This window comes from Mauremys mutica, chromosome 10 (genome assembly GCF_020497125.1).
Source record: "Mauremys mutica isolate MM-2020 ecotype Southern chromosome 10, ASM2049712v1, whole genome shotgun sequence".
Classification (NCBI taxonomy): Eukaryota; Metazoa; Chordata; order Testudines; family Geoemydidae; genus Mauremys; species Mauremys mutica.
Window position 1 is genome coordinate 22,443,449 of NC_059081.1, and position 24,275 is coordinate 22,467,723.

Consider the following 24,275-nt stretch of genomic DNA (forward strand, 5'->3'; position numbering starts at 1 on the left):
TATTATTGTTATTATTGCATCGGGTCATTTATTGCATAATGATTTGTATTTACTTTTCTAAATCCTTCCAGAATTTATTATTTGGGTTTAATAGCATATTTTTAAATTGGGCATAACCAATTTCCATGTAAAAGTTTGGCAGAGAATTGCTGCATGTTCACTTAATTCATTTTTATTGAACCAAGTCCAGGTTTTAAGTCAGGAAGAAGTTAGATATTAATCACATTTGAACAGGATCATTAAATTTTCCTTTACCTACTAGAACAGCAGGGTCATTATAGAACCATGAAAAGTTAGCTCACTTATTAATCTTTACAATTACATAAAAGTGATCATTTTCATAGTACTTAAGAGTAGCTATTGCCCATTATTTGAAGAGTATGTGGGTATATTACAATATAATATAATATAATATATTATTATAGATGTGACCTGTGACTCATTGGTCTATTCACTGACACACAACTCACTGTGAAGTTATTTGTTTGAGCTTGGATAATCTTTAATTGTTTCATGCTCCTCATGCTCATTTGTGGGGCATATCAGTGAATAGCAAGATAGTGAGGTATTAATTACCTCATTATTACTTAATTATCATTATTGCATACTTAATTTTTATGGAGAATTATAGCATAAAGGAAGGCATATTATACTGCCCACTACTTGAATGACAGTGATAGCTAATGTAAGTTAAAGAAAAATCAATCAGAAATCTTCACTATAGATTATTATCTGTTTTTTTTCCTTCTTTCTCCTGCAACCACTTCTCATATTTGACTTTGAAACCCAACGGTTTAAACTGGGTTCTTGTTTCAGTGGACTAATCCCCTTTCATAAATCATGTTCAAGTGCTGAAATAATTTGCACATCATTTAAAGTGTATTTGCTTTGAAACATTCACCTCAAGCCCTTTTGTATATCCTTTCTCTCTAAAGATTTGTAGTATTTGTTTTGTTCTCTGAGGTATAAAAGACCTGGGTAAACTTTATTCCTGTTGTTTCAAGATTAGTGAAATAAAATACATATTTATTCAACTGGGACTGAAAGAAGCTTTAGTAAAGACGATCATACATATGACCCTTGGGAATGTTATAATATAAAATGTCTGTCTTCAAATCTCTTTAGATTTGTTCAAAACAGTATCGAAAGACTTAAGTTAAAAAAAAACAGCCACACATGCATTTTTTACAAACATTTCTTCTTTGTTGCAAAGAAGAGAGCTGCCATATATTTTTGTTAACAAAATAAATTCCTATTGATAGAGGAACAAAATTCATACATGGGCAAGAAGCTATCAGGCATTGAACAAATAGTCTGACACTGCATCCACTGAACTAAAATATGCACTGTAATGATATTGTTTTTATAGGATGCTACATTTTGAAAAACCTATAGAGCTAATTTAGTATAGTATAACTATATAATGTAGTATAACTATATAATGTCTCCGGGAGAACCATGAAGAAATTATGAACAACATTTCAGAAATGTAAGTATTAGTAGAGGCAATTATGTTCTAAGACTTTCTGTATTCTCAATGAAAGATTAACTTATTTGTAGCTGGATAAAAATATTTGCTTCTACTATACTGCTTTCAAACCCCATTATCAAACATTGGTTGCTCCAACTTAGTGCAGTCTTTGCATGCCTCACAAAGTGAACTTTGATGCATTTTCTAAGGTGGACCTTGATTTCTTTTTGCATACTATGGTGGATCATAATATTTTGTGGTACCTTCCAGAAACATTTCATCCCTCTCAGCCATACATCACCATTTGCATCATTTTCTATTTCCATTCCCCACAACGAAAGAACATATTTTCATTCTTTTACTGGTAGGTGCTAAAATGAGCCATGAATTTTCACTACTATAAGAGATCTCTTCCACTGCTGAAACTTTGTCTTCCCCACCCATTCAGCCACAACTGAGAACTGGAATGAAAGGATGTGACTTATTGAACTTTGTGAAAAGGCACCAGTAACGGTAGTCTGTCACCACTTCTGTTTGCAGTAATTCTGAAATCTCTTGTAATGATTATTAAAATGACTATCCCAATGGCAATGCCAGCAAAACTGATTCTCAGATGGCATTGTATTCAGAGATTTCTCTGCTATTTAAAACTAATCCAAATGCAATCCTCCTGATATTTTGGAAGGAATGTAATAGAAATAAGAAGGTTTTTAGGTTATAAAAGTCTAAATTAAACTAAATCAGGGAGACTGTAACTCAGGCTCAGTACTGTCTCTTGGATTGGGTGTATTAACACTTTAAAAATGAATGTGCGTCCCAGGATCTCCTATTTGTTCCACTAGCTGCCTGCTGACATGCTAGATAAACAGTTTAAGGACAAGCATATTAGAGAAGCATGTACAGTTGGAGCACTTAAAAATTTACACCAGTCTGAAATACTCTACCAGTCCCAGGAATGTCCCCTATCTTTAAATTGGGAATTCTATTAGAACCAGTGCAGTCTTTCAAACTGTAAGACTGTATATAATTGTGATTTGTGTAGGTAAAAACTTCAGGGAAAAGCCTTCCTGACAGGAAGATCAAAGGATGGAGAAAGTCAGGTGCTTAATTAAGACCAGACTATGACAGGCCCTTATGTGGATATGCCGAGGGAGGGCATCAAGAGCTTCGCCCCGTGCATGGCTTTCACAAGGGCCTCTCAGAATCACATTCTCTGCACCTGTGAAGACAGCCTGACCTGATCCCTCCATGTGCAGCTGCAGGACCAGTGGAGAGTTGGAGCTATAGCTCAACACTCCACTTAACAAAGCCACAGACAAGAGAGTTCCTATGGTGCAGCTTGTACAATCTGCCTGTGCACCGGTGGGATTGTCTCTCCCTGAGCTCCCCAAGGACAAAGTAGCCCTGGTTCCTCCTGCTTGGGCAAGGTGCTAAATTCCACAATTTGGCCGTTACTGTGTTCCAGGTTCCCAGTAAATGTGAAATTCAAGGGTTCAGTGAGGTGGCTTTGAATAATGTTTTTTAAAAGATCATTGTAAATTGTGAACAATTTATATTCCATTATAAACACAAGGGGTGATATCCTGGCTCCATTGACATCAATGGGAGTTTGGCCATTGTCTTCACTGAGGCCAGGATTTCATGCAAGTTGTACTCAACTCTATTATTGTTATTGAAAAGCTGAGCAGGGACAAAAATAAAACACAGTAGCCTATTATGCATTCTGGGTCCTTTGCATCATTCAAGTGATGCAGTGCATCCCTAAATCTATCTTGACTGGCCAGTTAAGCTGGGTTTATATCTCTTTGCATTACTGAAGTTGAAGCTCACTGGTAAATCTGGCCCATGGCTCATTGGAAGCCCAGCTACTCCAAAAATAAGTGCAAACTTTGCCATTATTCTAATCTACCATATTAAAATAAGTTTCCATCTTCTATTAAAATTAGTGGATGAACAATTAAATATTAAGATTTTAATTACATGCCATTTAAATGACATGAAAATGCAAGATTCTTAGGAGTTGTGCAACATGGTGTCCAATAACATTTACCATAAGTAAATATCAAAACAGTTTATAATTCTCATGTGTGCTGATGGACTATGCACTCACACAATCATTGGTAGGGAAAAAAGGCTTAAGAATAATCATGGGTAACTAATGAAGATGTCTTGTCCACCCCACAGAAGCAGTTTAAAAAGCAAATAGATATGGATCTCTGCTAAGTAAGCCTGTTTACATAACATAATTGCCTTCTACTGAAAGAAGATTAAGCTATAGTAACAGGAGTCAGTGATGCCTTAGGAACGTGGGGAGAAGATAACCAAAGACTGTGGCATTGGAAGTCAATGGGGACTTTTCCATTTACTTCTATATTAACCAAAATTAAAGCAGGGTGCAAAATGGATAGAGAAATGTACTGAAAAAAATACATGGTCTTGAGAGGTCCTTCATTTTGATTGGTAAATGCTGTGGTGCTCTCCAGGCACAACATCAAAGAGCAGGAGTTCTAATTTCCAGCTGAACACTTGTTATGAATATAGTAGTATGGCAAAAGTGACATCATTGACACATTTAAATCCTATAAACCAACTGAGAATCAGACAGAGAAATACTAATTCACCTTTTAGAAACTTTCACCTAAGCAATTTGAGATTTTTGAGGAGGCGGTAATTAGATTTCTGGATTCAGTCCCTGGGAAAATGAAGCTGAGAATCAATAAAATGGTCAGATTTGAGCGGAAAGGAGGGAAATGAGTGGGCAAGCTTAAGGAGCAAAGAGTTGAGAGGGAAGGGAAGGCAAATCAGATGAGGGGATGCAGAAGCACATTTGGCTTGCTGTATCATTTGTAAGACTTTTGCTTCCCTCTGGAGAATGGCATTATATATTCCCATTGGAAGAAGTAGGATGCCAGACTAGATGCATCAACGGTCTCATCTGGTATGACATTTTTTTCTGAGTCATTTAGGTATGGCAAAATGTAGAGTAGGAAAGGGAGCTTTCATTGAAGTGCTTTCTGTCATTAATGGGAAGGACAGGATACCCAAATGAAAAATGTTCTTTGACACTAACCTTTTCTCCCTCCTGGTTATTAGTACCGAAAACTTGGTTAGAAAGCAAGAAGTGTACTTTTCTGAAGCAATTCTTCAATGTTGAAAGAATCAGGGATACATAGTTTGTCCCCACCCAAGTTTTAGGTTATTCATAGAAGAAATAGTCACAATATCTTTGAAACACTCAGATAATAGTACCATGAATTTGGACAGTAAGACTTCAGAAGATTAAGGACTCTGATTTCTGCTTACTTATTCATTGTAAGCTTGGAAGGTTTCAGATATCAAGCACATATTGAGTTTTATTGCTTGATAGCCTAATTGCATTTGTATTATCTTTCTCCTTAATAATATTTTCTTTCTCTGTGTTGGATTTCATCCAAGTATTGTACTTCCATGAAGTAGTTTTCTGTAAAATGTTTTGCTTAAACTTTGATGCTTAACACATGAATGTTGTCATAAGGTGCTGTTTCCTGATAATAGAATTTCCTTTCTACAGTACTTTGCTTACATATATTGGAGCTCTTGAAATAAGGCTTTTTGTGCACAAGATAAGCTTTAGATAAGCATCTCAAGTTTTGGGTGCTTATCTGAACCATATCCAAACTCTAAAGTTCGTCCTTCATTAGTTGTTTTGCTTCTCAATTTAAAGGTTCAATTATGCCATTAAGTATGTTTTTATATAGGTTAAATCCTGCTTCAGTTTATCAACTGAAGCATTGATTTTAACGCTAAAACCATTCTCCTTTAGGCCAGGACTACAGTTGGGATTTGCTCCAGGTTTAGGCTGTAATTGGTCGAATGTTTGTACATTCAACTGTATTTTAATCAATACAACATATATAACTTGGATCAGAAAAGTAAAGTGAAGCTCACAGTCTACGACCTCTGCAGAGGTCTGTAGCTCTGGAGCTTACTGTCTACAACCTCTGCAATCTGTGAAAATGAATGTTGGAGACTATTACAAGAGCTTTAGTTAAGAAAAGAAGTAAAATTACTTCTTTAGCATATGAAATTTTTCTCTTTAAAAGAACCTTTGTTCAATTACATGTAGTAATGATTTACTTGGGGTAGAGAGAACTCGATAAAATAGAAAGGACACAAATTTAATAATAATGTTTATACAGAAAATGGAGCTCAGCTCTTTGACTAGCTATTCCTTGACTACCTTCGAGACAATGGTTGTGGGTCTCTTCTTCACAGGAAATTCCATTTGCCTTGTTATGCAAACCCTGTTGCTGACTTCTTATTTAAAAAACAAACACACATCCCTTGGCATTTGCTGTTTCCTGGTATGCTAACATTCCTTGGTATTCAAATAATAATTTTTAATATGAATAATACCGTGTGTCTTTAGCTGTTCATTGGAAGGAAACATTATCATCTTGTTGGTTCTTATAACATATGTAGTATAGGTCAAATCCAGTCCTTCACTGTATGGATTGCACTAAGAAGATCATTCTGGGTCTAGAAAAAAAATAAGATTATACACATGGTGGTACAACTGGGTGAATAATGGGAAGAATAATGCTATCGATATTCCATCACATTTCTAAATGCATTTAATTCATCCCTTTTGTGTTCACTTTGAGCACTGGAGCACTATTGACAAAAATATCAGTGGAGAATGATTTTCATGTGATAATATTCCTTTAGAATGGCCCGAGTTCAGCAGGGTACTTAATCACATGCCTAGCTTCCAAACCCGAAGAAGAGCTCTGTGTAAACTCAAAAGCTTGTCTCTCTCACCAACAGAATTGGTCAAGTTAAAGATATCACCTCACCCACCTTCTCTCTCTAATACCCGGGGACCAACACAGTTGCAACAACACTGCATGTATCTTTAAGTATCCCATTGAAGTCATGTATGGTAGCTAGATAGATACAAGGAGTACCAAGTCTTTCCTGGCCTCTGAAAGTGGTTAGTTTGTGCCCCAAAGCATGAGATCCACTTACCTTTAATTATAAACGGTAACTTACAGTAAATTACAGATAAGATCCTACAGCTGAAAATGCATGGAAGGATTGCAGCATCCATTTGTCACAATTCAGGGCTACTGCACCTGTATTGCCCTTCCGTGGTTCAGCCAGGTCACCCACTTTAGGCTTCCAGTTCCACAGTCATCACCTCTATTGTGAAGAGATGCACATCTCTCTCCATGATGAGCTGGAGGCTCATAGTTCCTTGCCTGCACTGTGAGTTTCCCAGCAAGCCAGACTGCTTAGACAGGTCAGTGTTTGTTCTTTGCTTTCTCTGCAGAGGCTATGAACAGTTGTAATTGCCCATTTATAACCTCTTTCTAGGTGTGCACATTTATTCGTCACATGAAAGCATTAGAGAAAACATTTTTAAAAGAATAAGAGAAAATGCATACATGCCAATAAGCTTATCAGAGACCATTCCAACTCCAACAAGGACCCTGATAGGTGATCAGTCGTTCAATCACACAGAGTTTTTTCTGTGGTCACAAGTTCATCACTGCTTTAGCTCAGGACAAGAATCTTCATTCTTGACTTTATACAGCATGGACCTTTGATTTTTGTCCTCAGGTAACAGGCTAACAGCAGACAATGGTTCTCTTCCCAGTATATAGCTTTGAAAGGTGAGAATTTGCATTCCCCACCCCCCAGGTATTCCCTAGAAAACCCACTTAACTTTTGTTTGTCCCAAAAGTTCCTCCTTGTCTGGCATAGTGTTTAAAATAGACATCTGAAGCTCATAACTTGCCAAAGTTTGTTTGGCTCATGTGTCCACCCCAGAGAAGTTACATGAGATCCCACAATTACACATAAACTTTGTGTTTAATACACTGGACTCCAAAGATACTTAAACTTAATTCAATATGTGGGGTTTTTTTTCAAGGATATTGCAGGAAATCGCCCTGTCAGACCATGCACAGCCCCGTTAAAGTCAATGGGACTCTGTGTGATCACAGCAGTCCATCTGTGTATTGCCATTGACTATGGACCCATGTAACTTATCAGACCATTCAACTGAGCAATTTAATTTAAATTATGAATATTCACAATCAATCCATAGAGCAAAAAATTGAAAAGGTATCTATTAAGTGAATTCATACAACAGCCGCATCAATATCTGCTGACACCCATTCTACAAACAGGGAAAAAAGGCTAAATTCTTTCAATACATTTTTTGTTGTGAATTATCTTCTCAACTCTGTGATAATGTTAACCAGTTCCCGGTTCTCTTCTCTGCTCTTTTTTGGGGGAGGCATGTCCATGCTTGTTACTTCTTGAGAATTCTACATAAAAAAATTCTTATTCAAATCATGTTCACATTCTATTCTTAAGATATTCATAGATTATAAGGGCAGAGGGGACCATTGTGATCATCTAGTCTCATCTCCTGTATAACACAAGTGATGGATCTTCCCTGTATTAATTTCTCTATGAACTAGAGCATATCTTTTAGAAAAAAATTCCAATCTTGATTTAAAAATTGCTGGTGATGCTTTTGCTACCATGGTTTATTACCCTCACTGTTAAAAATTTGCTACAGGTGAACTTTGAAAAACATATTTTGGTCAAATACTACTTAGCTTTTCCTCTGCAGATATTAAGGTGCTTTACAAAAGCATTTTATAGATTGGAAAATGGAGGCACAGAGACTGAAATTTACTTTTGTTTCTGTTTTTCTGGGAATTTTATATGCTGCTCTGTTGCTTTTACTATAGAGAAGTGCACTGAAGGAAAAAAAATGTACTCCATTGTGTTTCTGAATTTTGTGGGGCACACGGAGCCGCCTGCAGGGCGGCCACCCCCCAGCGCTGCAGCCAGGGCTAAGCAAAGTGGCCCAAGCTGCCCAGGGACCACCGCAGGGTGGCCAGAAGCAGCAGCAGCAGCGGGGCCATAGAGGGTGGGGCGCTACCATGCGGAGCCCGCATCCCACTCTCCAGGGCTCCGCTCCCTCTGGGGCTGCCCTGTCCCGGCTCCTCAGCCCCCTGCCGGGACGGTCCTCCGGCTCTGCCCTCTAGGGTCCTGGCTGGTCCTGGAGGCGGGAGCCCCAGCTGGAGGGACCCAGGGCTGAGGCGCGGCCCAGGAGCCTCACTGCTTATCCCGATGGTGGGGGGGGGAGCCCAGCGCTGGGGTGGCAAGAGGTGCGGGTGGAGGGGAAGAAAGAGCCCAGGGCTGCGGCGGCAGGGGTGTGGGTGGGGGAGGGCACTGGTGAGGGGGGGGTGAGAGCCCAGGGGTGGGGTGGGGGGGCAGCCAAAATTTTTTTGCTTGGGGTGACAAAAAACCTAGATCTGGCCCTGGCTGCGGGAAATGCGGCCAGCACATCCCTCGACCTGCTCCGCTTCCAGCAGGTCCCATTTGCCTGGAGCAGTGAACCGCTCCCATTTGCCTAGTGGGAGCCGCGATTGGCTGGACCTGTGAACGGGGCAGGTAAACAAACCTGCCCAGCCTGCCAGGGGCTTTCCTTGAACAAGCGGCATCCCAAGTTTGGGAAACACTGCACTATATGAATAAAACAGATTCACTGATTTCTGGCATTGTGATTTGTATACTTAAAATAAATGTAATGTATACGTAACATAATGGCATTGTTAGGATGGTGACAATGACAACATGCAATCAGCTTTCAGAAATACTGCATTATTTTTTCTCCATATAAAAGCTACAAACCACTAATGCAAAATCTATGAGTGCACCTTCAGTTTGTAATGTAAACTTACAGTGAAACTAATATGTACTGCCAATTTATTTCCATTTATTTTAGCAGATTGGACAAACACAAACATTTTAGAAGCATAAGAGTTTGATGCAGAAATATGAATTATATAGTTATTTCATTGCATCTTTACTGCTATTGCACATGGATTTCATGAAGTATAAGGACAGTATTTGGCACTTAAGTTGTAAGGCTGTCATATTACAGCAAAATTATATGTGCTACATAATCGTTGTTTTCTTTGTCCTATTATTTATTTCTGAGTTTGTTGCATAAATATTTACTGTTACAAATCTAATTGGTTGTTTCAACCACCTGTTTTAAAAACAATTTAAATACTGAATGTAATTTAAATTCATGCATTTAGGCCTATGATGGCCTTAAACAGTAGAAATATCTTCAAGGAATCCCTCTAGCCTCTTCTGGCCATCATCTGCTGCTGCACAGTTTTCAGGTCCATGCAACCTGTTCACAAAAACCATAACTCTAAGATCTAAGGTAAGAGGAGAGGGTTAGGGGTCAGGACTCCCGCTTTCTATCTTTTCCTCTGTCACTGGCTTGCTGGGTTCCTGTAAAGCAGACCACATATTTTCTCTGTGCCTTAATTTACCCATTTTTAAACAGGGTATAATAATAGCAACTACTTATTGCATAGGAACTGTAGGAGGCTGAAATAATCAGATGAAGGGTACTATACAACCATGAAGGGTGAGATTGTACCCTTTACTTTAGTGAGTACATAAATTAAGGAGACTCTCAAAAGATTTTGCATTCCTTGTGGAAGGAACAGGTAAAGTGCTGCCTTGCCCAAAGTGTTATAAATTCCAACACAATGAACTGCAAATCTATGCAATGATTATACAGTACTGTATCACTGTTAGACTCACATTTCCAGTATCCAAGGGATTATGGGACACTTTCTCTATGCTCACAATTAGTATCTCACATTTGGCACAGTCCTGCAAAGTGCTAAACATGCTGGCCCTGATTCTGCAAAGCACTTAAGCAAGTGATTAGCTTGAAGCATATGAATATTCCCAGTAAATCCAATGGATCTACTCAAACTGTTAAAGTTAACCACATGCTTAATTGTTTCTCAGGATTGGGACCAAAGTGCTCGCTACCTTGAAGGATTAAGCTTGTGGCTCTTATTAGTGAAATAATGGCCTGAGTAAGTGTATTGGGAAGAAGTTAGTGAAATATTGACCTGTATAAGTATTGTTCTCCTAGCACAAATCAGCTTCACCTTACAGGAAATGTTCGAGATTATTAAAGAAAGCACAACACACACTGCTGTATTGTTTTAACTTCAGCAATAAATCTCAATGAAAGAGAAACTAGCAATGCTAAAGTATTTGCATTGTTTAGTGCCTTAACTTCTCCCACTGGTGCTGTTCATTCCTTCTGAACCCTTTCTTTTTGAATGCATTACATGCAATAATGTTGGGAGTTATGATAAACAGATAGGCACTGTTATAATGTATTAGAGTTAGGAAGAGGCACTTGAAAGAAATTGGTTTTGCTATACACATGATGTGAAACAATCAATAGTGCTTTAGTCTGACAAGTACTGTCAATATCCATTGTCACAGTCCAGAAAGTCGTTAATGGATAGTTCTTCAAAAACCAATGCTTTCAACACAGGTTCAACGTACTCAAATATACCGTATTTGGCAGGAATTAATCATAGGTAAACCCTTGGGATTTTGTGTAAATATTTTGTAAATTGAGAGTGAAATAAAAGTTGTTGGGAGGAAGGTAGGATAGTATTGTATAGTGTGGGGATGGGGTAAACCATGTCAATAAAATCATTCAGCCATATAGGGACATTTAGAAAATGTTAAACCTGTTCCTTTCTGGATCATACAGGCCTTGTCCAAAGCATTGCTCCTCAAAAATTAGACTGCTGGAGATGTACTCTCTGGTTGCAGAGTTCGTATTTAATATTCTTTCACCACATTCACACAAAGTAATCACACATGCAATCATGGTCCTGATTCTGGAAGGATCAGTGTCTTTTCTGGTTCATTTAACTGCATCTGCACCATGTTTCTGGAGAAAAGTTTTGGAAACCTTTCCCCCCTGCAATTTCAAGCCTGATCCACCATGATGTCTAACCTGTAAACTACCAAAACAGACCAGACGGCCACGCTTGGTGGCTCTGTTTTTTGGGAGACTCCCATATACTGTCCAAGTGTAAGATCTGTCTTTAAAGGAAGATCTCAAAAATAGAGAAATAAAGTTTAAATTGTTGATGAAGGAGCAAGCCCAAAGGCCAGCCTCCAGTCTCGGCTTAGAGAACCCTGCGTACATTGGCTTCTATGCACACTTACACTATGTCTGTATTACACCCACTGGCAGCAGCCTATAGCGCATGTGCACACACTGTAATGTAAAGCAAGCTGTGCCCGCACTGTAGCATGTAACTACATGTATCAGTGAAAAGCTCTATTGGGGGGAAGCTGTGGGGAAATCTTATTAATAATGTCACCTGAAAGTGAGAACAGGTGTTCACATGGCACATTTGTAGCCGGCGTTGCAAGGTATTTACGTGCCAGATATGCTAAACGTTCTTATGCCCCTTCATCTTCAACCACCATTCCAGAGGACCTGCTTCCATGCTGATGGCGCTCGTTAAAAAATAATGCATTAATTAAATTTTGACTGAACTCCTTGGGGGAGAATAGTATGTCTCCTGTTCTGTTTTACCTGCATTCTGCTATGTATTTCATCTTATAGCCGTCTCAGATGATGACCCAGCATGTGTTCATTTTAAGAACACTTTCACTGCAGATTTGACAAAACTCAAAAGCAGGTACCAATGTAAGATTTCTAAAGATAACTACCACACTCAACCCAAGGTTTAAGAATCTGAAGTGCCTTCCAAAATCTGAGAGGGATGAGGTGTGGAGCATGCTTTTAAAAGCCTTAAAAGATCAACACTCCAATGCGGAAACTACTGAACCCGAACCACCAAAAAAGAAAATCAACTTTCTGCTGGTGGCATCTGGTGGCTGACTCAGATGATGAAAGTGAAAATGCATTGGTCTTCACTGGTTTGCATTGGTATTGAGCAGAACCCATCATCAGCATGGACGCATGTCCTCCGGAATGGTGATTGAAGATGAAGGGATATATGAATCTTTAGCATATCTGGCCCATAAATATCTTGAAATGCCAGCTACAACAGTGCTATGCGAACGTCCGTTCTCACTTTCAGGTGACATTGTAAACAAGAAGCAGGCAGCATTATCTCCTGCAAATGTAAATTAACTTGTTTGTCTGAGTGACTGGCTGAACAAGTAGGACTGAGTGGCCTTGTAGGCTCTAAAGTTTTACATTCTTTTATTCTGGAATGCAGTTTTTTGTACATAATTCTACATTTGTAAGTTCAACTTTCATGATAAGGAGATTGCACTACAGGACTTGTATGAGGTGAATTGAAACTACTATTTCTTTTGGGGTTTTTTACAGCACAGGTATTTGTAATCAAAAATAAATATAAAGTGGGTACTGTATACTTTGTATTCTGTGTTGTAATTGAAATCAGTATATTTGAAAATGTTGAACACATCCACAAATATTTAAATAAATGGTATTCTATTATTGTTTAACAGTGCGATTAATCGTGATTATTTTTTTTAATTGCTTAAAAGCCCTATTTATAATGTAAAAGCTCAATACAACCTTATAACGTGGGATACCCATGTTATAATTGAGATGACTACATGCAGCATCCTTTAAGCATTTCATAAACATTAAACATATTTTTTTTACAAATCTAAACCCTATTTTAATAATATGAACACACAGGTGAACCAGATTGGTTTCCCGCTATGCATTCATCAATGTTCAGTGGGGGCCTAAGAGACACGGCATGAGCTGGCACCTAGTCTGCCAGTGTCACAACTGTCTTTTCCATTTCCAGCCTGCATGGGAGAGAATAATAGCCAACAAATGGGTTTTGAAGGTTGCAACCTCAGTTATTCATTCCATTTCATCCCCATCCCTTTTCAGGGACCCATTTTGTGATCACTTGCTGACACGGGAAGTCACCTCTCTTCTGTGCTCAGAGGATAGAAGCAGTTCCAGTCCAGCACAGAGGCAAGGATCTCTATTCCAACTACTTTATGGTCCCCAAAAAGAACATGGGATGGAGGCATATATTATATCTCACACATCTAATAACTGAGAAACCACAGAAATTCAGCATGGTGTGACTTTTGCTGGTATAATTCTTTGGTTAGATTCCAGCGATTCATTAATAATGCACAACATTCAGACTGCATATTCACCCTTCTCACAAGAGATTTCTTCATTTTACAATCAACCAGGATCACTTCCATTATTGTGTGCTTCCATTCATACTCTCCTCTGCCCCCAGGGTATTCTCAAAGATCATGGTGGTCATAGCCATCTTCCTGCATTGATTGGGAATAATTGTCTTCCCTTAACTCAACAATTGGCTACTCAGGATGATCTTACCATGAGGTTCTGTCTGCAGTATGAACAACAAGATCTCTGTTCTACAGTTTAAGCCTTCACTTTAACCTTTAAAAGGCTGCTTTGACCCCAGTATGACAGATTTCACAGAAGCTTCTCTGGATGCCGTGACAGCCAGGGCCTATCTATCTGTGGATGGGTTCATGACCTTGAAAAAGCTTATTTCAAATGTTCAACTAAGTCCTCTAACCATGGCAAAAATTGTCTCCAACTATTAAGATATATGGCAACTTGTACCTTTGTAACTCAATATGCCATGTTACATCTTCAGTGCTTCCAGGGATCGCTCAGGATAGTTTTTATACTGAACAAGCACATTCTGGACAAGCAAGTGTCTGTTTTTCATCAGGTTCTGGATCCATTCAGTTGGGGGAAGAACCCTTCGAAGTCTGTGCAAGAGTCCCCTTCATTCAACCTCCTCCTACCATTGTTATAACATCAAATGCATCCCTCTTGGGATGGGGAGCACATCTAGTGTCACACACCATGCGCAGCAAAAGGCCTTCTCCAAGAGCATCTTCTTCATAGCAACTTTTTAGAATTGAGGGCAGTCAGAAAGGCTTCCACTCATTTCTTTCCACTTACCAGAGCCAAATCTGTCAAGGTCTTAGCAGATAATGTGACCTGCATGTTCTACATCCATTATCAGGGTGGGGCATACGCTCCTTCACTTTGTGTCAAAGTAATAAAACTGTGGAACTGGTGCATAGCCAACAAGATAGTCTCCTCATCTTCCTACCCCTGAGGTATACAGAACAACATAGCTGACGACCTCAGCAGCCATTTGTCCCAGAATTATGAATGGGGGGGGATGGCAGATTTTCTCTTTACAGTGCTTTTCAAGGAAAAGGTTTCATTACAACCACATCCTAAATTTCTACCTAAAAAGTCTTCTGATTTTTATATCAACCAAGTCATTCAGCTCCCAGTTTTTATTCCCAAAGCTACATCAGACCAGTGAGGAAACTGGCTTCTATACCATGGATGTCAGAACGATGTTAGCCTTCTATCGGGAAAGAATCAAACCATTTAGAAAGACTCCTTGTTTGTTTCAGTCATGGAGAGATCCAAAAGATCCACAATCTCTGGCAAGAGACCCTTGAGGTGGATCTCTGGATATATTATCTCATGTTATGAGTCTGCCAATATCCATTCTCCTAGACTGTTAGTCCTTTCTACAAGGTAGTAATCTTCTTCTATGGCGTTACTCAAGGATGTTCCAGGTGTTGACATTTGCAAAGCTGCAACCTGGACTCAGAAACATATTTTCTCCAAACACTGTGCTTTGGTTCATGCCTCTAGATCAGATGCTGTAGCTGGCAATGCAGCTCTGTTTTCAGTATTAGATTCTGCTCTGAAGTTCTCTGCTCCCTTTGGGGATATACATGGGAGGTCATCCAAAGTGAATCACTCACAGGGACACTATTCAAAGAAGAAGGATACATTACTCACCTTGTGTAGTAACTGGAGTTCTTTGCAGGGCCGCCCAGAGGATTCAGGAGGCCTGGGGTTTTCGGCGGCAGGGGTCCCTGCTTTGGCGGTAATTCGGCAACAGGGGGTCCTTCCGCTCTGGGACCTACCGCCGAAGTGCCCCGAAGACCTGCAGAGGGGGCCCCCTGCCGCCGAATTACCGCCGAAGCGGGACCCGGCACTTTGGCGGGGTCCCCCCACTACCGAAGACCCGGAGCGGAAGAAGCTCCGGGGGCCCAGGCCCCACGAGAGTTTTCCATGGCCCCCGGAGTGAGTGAAGGACCCCGCTCCAGGGGCCCCGAAAAACTCCCATGGGGGCCCCTTCGGAGCCTGGGGTAAATTGCCCCACTTGCCCCCCCCCCCCGCGCGGCTCTGGTTCTTTGAAACATGTCTCTGTGGGTGCTCCAGTATCTGCTCTCTTTCTCCTCTGCTTCAGTTTCCTTTCATGGAACTTCACGGTAGAGAAGAAACAGTGTGGTTCACTTATGCAGCTCTAAATATCCTTGGTACAGGCATGAGGATGTCTGGAGTGCATGCACGGGCCAAAATGGCACTGCTACTGAAAATCTCTGATCAAAGGTACCCCTGAAATGGAGCACATATAGGGCACACATCTCAAAGAACTCTAGTTACTGAACAAGATGAGTAACGTCTCCTTATCCTTTTGCTGCTGGATTGTAGTGTCCTGCTCTCATTTTTGGCAAGGGAAAATTTAGAATGATATTTTGCCTTCTGTAGTTTTCACCTACACATTCTGTAAAGCTTTCCTGGCCCAGCACAGACAACCATGCATTCCCCTTTCGTCTCTCACAAGCTATTTGTGTTTCCAGTGGGAATAATCTGTGCAGGGAGAGAGGGGGCAATGATACTTGCACGGGTCTTTACTGGTTGGAGCATGCTGTTTTTTAAGCATGTATGTGTAGTGCACTTTAAACAGTGCTCCAGAATTTGTTCCATCATATGTCAGAATAGCCAATATAATAGTACCAACTGAAATGCCTATTTATAATGAATGTTGGAAGTGTAAAGGCAGCAAAGACTCCTGTGGCACCTTATAGACTAACAGACGTTTTGGAGCATGAGCTTTCGTGGGTGAATACCCACTTTGTAGGAGGTGTAAAGGAATGCTAAACTGTATTATACTGTCCAGCCACTAGGTGGCACTGTGTATAAAAGACCTCATAAAAGACCTTCAGCTATACCTGGAAGAGCACTGAAGGATCTTATGCTGAACATATCTGGTGTGTGAGCAAGATCATGACGTGGTATCAGGAGTAAACTAAAAATAGAAACAGAAGGAACATAGCAACTAAGATTGGAAACAGAAGGAACATAGCAACTAATGTTGAAGACAGAAGGAACAGCAACAAACTTGCAGACAGAGGGAGTAAAGCAACAAAGGGTGGAGGATCTCATCAACTTGCCACTCTTCAAAGCCCAGAGAACTCCAGCTTGGACACACCTTCACAATGGACAGACTGGAAACAATATTTTGCAAGATTTCACATTGCAAATAAATTCCACAAAGAAAATGGAGATATACTGGTATCTTCTTTAATATATGCTATGTGGAAGCAAGCAAAGCATACGTTTAAATCCTTTGACTTTCCTGAAGACAGTCACAAAGATTACTATAAAAAGCTGTTTGATGCATACTTTATACCCCCAGAGAACTGTGGTTGATGAAAAAGCATGCTGTCACCAGAGAATTCAAGAACAAGGAGGAAATGTTGACCGTTTCATAAGAGCTCTGCAAACATTGGCTGAAAACTGACTTGGGAAATGCAAAAAGAGAAAATCAGGCAGACTGGTTATTGGATTAACAGACAAAAACCTTTCATAGCAACTACAGTTGAAGAGAGATTTAACCATATATACAGATAGCTATACGGATAGCAAAGACATCAGAATTAGTCAAACAATAGAACAAAAGGGAGGAGCAACTTGAAAAATCTGAAATGAGTTAGAAGCTACAAATAGAAACTTGTGTGTTAAAAGTCATTATCATAAAACCCCAAAGGAAGGAGAGAGAACTCCTAGGCTAAGGGCTTGTCTTCACTATTGAGCTAAATTGGCACTGTTGCCATCAATGAAGTGATATCAATTTAGCGGGTCTGGTGAAGATGCGCTAAAGTTAATGGGAGTCTGTTCTCCCGTCAGCTTCAGTATGCCACCTCAACGAGTGTCTCCTGTTGACATAATGACATAGCACAGTGTAGACGCTGCTTTAAGTTGATTTAAGTTACGGAGACTTAAGTTACATAACGTTAGATCGACTTGCAGTGATAGTATAGACAATGCCTAAAAGGGACAAGTTCCAGTCTACATGTGAAAAAAGTAACATCCCAAGATAAGATGCATGTCCAGGCTGAGTCACACAGTGTAATGAATGCATGAAATATGGACATTTTACAGCTGTTTGCCTCACCAAAGTCAGTCAGGCAGTTGACTCATACTACAGACAACCAAGAGCCATTGTTTCTGGGTTTTATCACTTGTGATGACATAGAACCTGCCTGGAGACTGAAATTGAATATTCACGGCAAGACGATTGACTTTAAAATAAACTCAGTAGCTGACATCACAGTCATCTCAGGAGGCACTTACAATCACCTTTAATCCATCCCAGAGCTGAAGTCACAGCTCTGACTAGCTCTGCATGGGCCACTTCACCATAGAAACAACTTAGAAAGACAAAGCTAGGCATTCAGAGTTCATGTGAACAAAGGATCAAAGACCAAGAGCTTCTCAACTGCAGCACAGTAGACATGATGAGCTTAGTGAGAAAGATGGAGGAATTCTGTGGAGAATTTGATAATATTGGATTTTTGAACGGAGATCCAGTACAAATCAACTTCAGAGATGATGCTGTAAAACACCTCTACCAGACAGACCTTGGAAGAGACTAGCTGCAAATTTATACCAATTCAGAGGACATAATTACCTGGTTGTTATGGACTATTTTTCCAGTTATACAGAAATATAGTGTATGTGAAATAGCTAACATGTTGCAGTGTTATCAAGAAACTGAAGTGCACTTTTGCTGACATCGGTATTCCAGAACAACTAGTGAAGGACAATGGACCACAATTCACTGCAGCAGAATTTAAGTCATTCGTAATGAAATATGATTTTGATCATATTACTAGCAGTCCACAAGTGAATGGAGAGGCTGAGATAGCTGTATAGACAGCCAAGAAAATCTTACAGCAGGAAGATCCATTCATCACTCTTCTGAGTTACAGATCAACACCAGCAGCTACTGGATGTAGTCCAGCACAACTCCTGTTAGGAAGACAACTCAGAACTTCTGTTCCAACTTTGGAAAATAACCTATCTCCAAAGTGGCCATACATAGAAAGAGTAGCTAAATTGGATAAAAAGGGTAAAAGGGCTTATGAACCCTTTTACAACTGATGTCAATCAGTTAGAGAACTGCCAGGTCTAGAACCTGGTGACCGTCTTCTTGTCATATTGGGTGAAGAAAAAGGATGGACAACTCCAGCTGCCATAAAGAAAAAGAATTCAGGACCCAGATCATATGTAAGTGAGAATGACCAGGAGGAGTTCAACAGAAACTGTTAACATCTACAGTTTGTTTCTCAGAAAGAACAATCAACAGAGCAGCCTCTACAGATGGCAGATGCAGAACGAAAAGACAAAGACTCAAGGATTCCAAACTGACTGTAGCCAGTCATTTTAACTAATGGACAGCTAGATGGCCAAGTTGTTACATGCACTTGGTAGTTAATCTGTTTGAGTTTGCCAACTTCCATTAATGGAAGATCTTCACTAGTCACACCCGTAGTCTGAAATTTGAAAAAGTAAAGTACTATAGAAAACTGTTTGTTATAATCTTTCTGTTGTATAACTACACTTTTCCATTTGGAAACAACATCTAGCTCTCTTTGCTTTTCCAAATATAAAACAAAGCCATTATTACATGGGGATACCACGAGAGCAGCGGTTTGGCAGGAAAAAAGATATTTCTAAACAAGATCCCAGCAAGAGTATTTCTAGCCAGTGCTCAATTCTGGATCATATTATCCAAACCCTTGAATTTCTGGGAGGTTTCCCTCTGGTGACTTGCATGTGCTTACCAGCATAATATAAGAAACTCATCAAAATTGGCTTTGCTGGTTGTTTTTCTCCATGCTATATATAATCTAACATGGAATATACAAAAAGTGTCTATGACAATAATGATTCCTACCTCAAGATGTAGTTTTAACACCCTAGTTGCTGTATCAGGTATAAAACTGCACAGCTGGAATAAAACATAAGTATTATTTACCCCACACATTGAATTGTAGATCCCCTATCTAACTGTTCTTCAGTGTGAACCACACTGGGATCTGTTAAATCATCTTAACAAATTTGGTGTTACAGTCAGAGCTAATACTGAAGTGAAAGCAGGCATTATGTGAATTATAATTTATAAGTATTTCAGAATCCTGCAGACTGAGAAATGTGGCAGGCATAAAGTAACTGAGTGGTTTTACTTGTGCCATATTTGAAATGGGGAGGCTGCACCCTGGGAGCAAGCAAAGAAAAATTGAACTACTATGGAGAGAATTAACTTAAGCCACATACCCACAGTCAGAAAACTAAATACAATTCACTTTACTGTTTCAAAGTACCCTTAAGATGCAGTACTGGAAACATCCATTTGTTATTCTTTTTATAGCAAGGCTGAGTGACTTGGAATTTTAGCCCATCCTTGCCAAGGATTGCCTAACTTTGAACAAAAAGTTCTAAACTATAAAGTGAACAAAAGAGTCAACTATCAATTGAACACTAATCTTTATATTCTATGATGCATCACCCTAAGAATGCTACCATTAAAAATGTGAAGTCTATTTTTCATAGATGATGGATTATTGTACCAAGCTGTGTATTTTCCAATAAAGTGTTGTTTTATTTGTCCTGTGTGATTACTAGTTTGTGGAAGTATGTGTGGGGTCATTTTAGTGCTGTGGGAAAATTGAACACTCTTCTGTTAAAATCAGTAGTGAAATCAGAAGCAAACTATGCTCTGATTATCATAGGCATGTGTTTAAACGTTTCTTTCCTTAATTGGTTATGGTTATATTTACTTAAAATGAACAATTTGGCAAGTTTTGCTCCCTTGACAACAGCAAAGCGTAAACCGTTTTATAAGATTGGCTGTTAAAATCAGATTTGTAATATAAACCACATTATTCCAGGATTTTGTACTGTTCTTTAAGAGGACCCTTTAAATCATCACTATTTTATAATTGTGCACCTTTTAGCATTCTGTTTTTATTTATAACTAATGTGAAACTGCTTGCTACAAAACCCAGTGTAATCTGTATCATGATTTCCGTCTATAATGTTTTTCTCAGATCCTTCTAGTGAGGACTGCTGCATCTTGGGGGAGATTTCATGTGCGGGGAGGATATGTACTTCTATAACCACGCTGCCATAGAAGTTATGAAAGGAGAGTGGCCCTGAATGCTCCATAGAAGCCCTGCCACTGGAGGGCTGAATCATCCCTCTTAGAGGAGCACACAGAAGGAACAGTAAATTTGTGGATCTCCTCTTCTCCATGAAGAATTGGGGATCAGCTACCTTTCTGGTGAACAATTCTGTGGGGAGGTGCTCTCTGCAGTCCAAGGTCCATGAAAAGGAATGAGCTGGAGACTGAGTGTGCCAAGACACAGATATCATCCCCCCTCAGCCCTGGAGATCTTACTGGAAAAGATGGTACAGCATCTTGCTATATAACCTTTTGTTCACAGCCCTCCAGGTGACTTAGGGACTGCCAGAGCCAGGGCACAAGGAAACTGGAAAAGCCTTATGAGGGGCAAAAAAAATGGATATCTCTGGCCTCCCACAGATCTCCTAGGATGTGTGAGGTTGGGGAATCCTCACAGAGATTTTCTCACCCAGATTCCCTACTCACTGCTTTAAACACAGGATGGAACAATACAGACATGGAGACGTGCTGAACGCTGAAGTAGGGAATATTTTGGGGTCCTGGCTATGCCTCTTGCCATCAGTAATGCCAGTTTAAGGGGGCTGTGACAGTTCTCTGTGAACATCCCAGCAGACAAGTTATAACTGACTTGCATCATCACGGTTTGCTCCTGTGGACTCTCAGGAAGTGGGTCCCACATCTTGCTGGCATAAACCACAAAAGAACTTGGCCCAAAGGTTTCTCATCGCAGTAAATACCTAAATATAATAAAATGAAATAGTTAGAATTGGAACACTTTTTCTTCTATAAATTAATCTTGCTTATGTTTCTTGTCATTAAGCCATGCTTTCTACAATTGTATTAACAATAATGGGATGCCTAATCTGACTTGGCAAGGGGATTCAGACCAGCACCAGTGCTATGTCAACCCACCCCTTCTCATAAAAATAGTATCCCACTAATAACATATAGCACACTTCCAATTGGAACTTTCAGTTGAATAATCATCCATGTGAAACTCTTGGGATTCATGAATGTTTCACAAGTAAACTGGTGGCCATCCAAATATTTATGAACAATAAATAATATGACTCCATGAATAATATTGAGTGAATGCATCATGTTTTTTCACACAAATATTAATTAAACTCTTTGTACTATCCCACCAGCTATGCTGCTGACCTACTGTGTGATTTCTCAAGGGTGGACATGGCCATTGTTTTCCAAGAAAATTTGCACAAAGTACTACTAGTTTTAAAAATGTGGCTTTACTAGAAATGTAGATTTTATTTTATTTTTTCTCCAGTTTTCAGACTGAACTACAGTGCCTCTGATACAAATGACAGGAATCGAGTCAAAAGCAGATTAAAGAAGTTTATCAACCGAAGACCCTCGCTGAAAACGTTGCAAGAAAAAGGACTTATTAAAGGTGTGTTTTCTCTTATCTATTTTTCTGATTAAAAACTGAAAGTTCATTAATGAGTGTTCCTATTTCACAATATTTTCATTCCTGTCACCAATCAAATGCATAGGACTATTTGGATTTTTCAGGTATTTCTTGCTAGATATTTTTTCTGCTGTGTATCAGAGAACTCATTCAGTTTTGTAAGAGATTAGCTTTTCTGACTAAAACAACATGTAGTTAAATGTCTCTCTGTATTGCTTGGCTTCTTCTGATACTATTTTGGTGTGCATGTTCTAGAAACCCTCACACTTCACACAATTGTACACCATCTACATTGTAAAGAAGAATGTTATACACCAGGCGTCAGCAACCTTTGGCACGCAGCTCACCAGGGTAAGCATGCTGGCGGGCCAGGCCGGTTTGTTTACCTGCCATGTCTGCAGGTTCAGCCGATCGTGGCTCCCACTGGCTGCGGTTCGCCACTCCAGGCCAATGGGGGCGGCGGGAACCCACGGCCGTCACATCCCTCAGCCCACGTCGCTTTCCGCAGCCCCCATTGGTCTGGAGCGGCAAACCATGGCCAGTGGGAGCCACAATTGGCCAAACTTGCAGACACGGCAGGTAAACAAACCAGCCTGGCTCGCCAGGGTGAGTCACGTGCCAAAGGTTGCCGACCCCTGCTATACACCTTCATTTTCTAACCCATATATCTAGTTCTTTGTAAGATAAAATTATATATATATTTAGAGAGAGAGAGAGAGAGAGAGAGAGAGAGAGAGAGAGAGAGTATTAACCAACAAAAGGTAACTATGTTTTTTCTCTAAATATATATATTTAGAGAAAAAACATAGTTACCTTTTGTTGGTTGATCTCAGGAATGCGGTTTTCCAAAATGTAGGTACTGTTAGCTTATAACTGGTGGTATTCTGACCACCAGTGGTCAAGCAAGACCATATATTCAAATATCTTCTGGAATTGTGCTTGAAAAATTTGAACACTCACCAATTAGTATGTGCAAAAACTACAACTGTATATGCAAACTGGCTAGATATAGGTTCTTTGCCTCAAGGCCTTGGCATCCCTTGGGTGCCAGCAATTCTGAGCCAACAGCAGTCAGTTAGCAGTCAACAGCTTTAGGGTTTAAACCTACCACCTTTGCCCAGAATCAAGGTGGTGGCAGAAAGCTGCCTTCACCCAGCCCCCCACAGTGCACAGAGCAATGCTTGGGATCACCTCAGGATCTGACCCTTAATATTTAAAATATTATGGGGCAGATATTCACAGTTTGGCACACACACAAACATGTGCACATACATTCTTGATTATTTTTGAGAGATTTTTAAAAATGCCTAAAGGATTGAAGAGCACAACTTGCACTGAAAGTCAATGAGACTTGTGATTCTAGATCCCTTAGGCACTTTTGAAAATATTCCCCCACAAATACATGACGTATTTACACATAAATTAGTCACATGCACATTTATATGTGCAGTTGTGTGCCTAACTTTCAGAATCTGTCCCTAATCAACTATTGTATCCCAATATAATATGTAAGGGATTTGGATGCCACTTTAAAAAGCACAATTTGGGTTGAGGGTGGGATTTGAGTGCATCATTTTAGTTTGTTTCAGTTATTACAGTATCCAAGCAGAATCTTGTGTTGCAATTTATAGTCTTTTAATTTCTGTATTAAAGGGTGGGGTTTTTTCAGTTTAATAAAGTGTAGCTGAAGAATCTCCTGTGGCGTTACACAGGGATCAGATGTGATCCCTACTAACAAATCCAGATTCATTAACATAACTCAAATCCATCCTCTAATGTATCTCTGTAGGAAAACCAGATGCATTTGTTTTCAGATATAGTTGCATTAGACTCCTGATTCACTAACATAGCCTGGTTCTAATTGGGATGTTCTTGTATGGAAAACCCAGATGCATTATGTTCTGCCATAGAGAGTCAGGATCTGCATTCCCTAGCAGAGTTTTAATAATAAACTAATGTAACTGTACAGAAAACATGTTAGTTTTCTTCCAAGAAGATTCATTAGGATTAGGTTGTGGCCATGCAAATGAGTCAGGATTCGTTAGCAGGGCTTAATTCCAATCTACAGTAAGTCTATGTGAAATGCTCATTTGATAAGGTTCCTTCATTGTCTTTAGTGGAGTTTATCCCTTAATCTGTTATAATGTTATGAAAATTTAGTTGCAGTGCTTACACACAGACTACTTTTAAATGTTAATTTTTA

At 39.7% G+C, this 24,275-nt stretch overlaps 1 protein-coding gene across 1 annotated transcript in view; it reads left to right on the forward strand.

Moving 5' to 3' along the window:
* Nucleotides 1-24,275, forward strand: part of ARHGAP15 (Rho GTPase activating protein 15) — a 454,296-nt gene that overhangs the window by 253,014 nt on the left and 177,007 nt on the right. Inside the window, exon 9 of the mRNA XM_045031797.1 lies at nt 21,932-22,054. Coding sequence (XP_044887732.1) covers nt 21,932-22,054 — 123 coding nt within the window. The remainder of the gene's footprint in view (nt 1-21,931; nt 22,055-24,275) is intronic.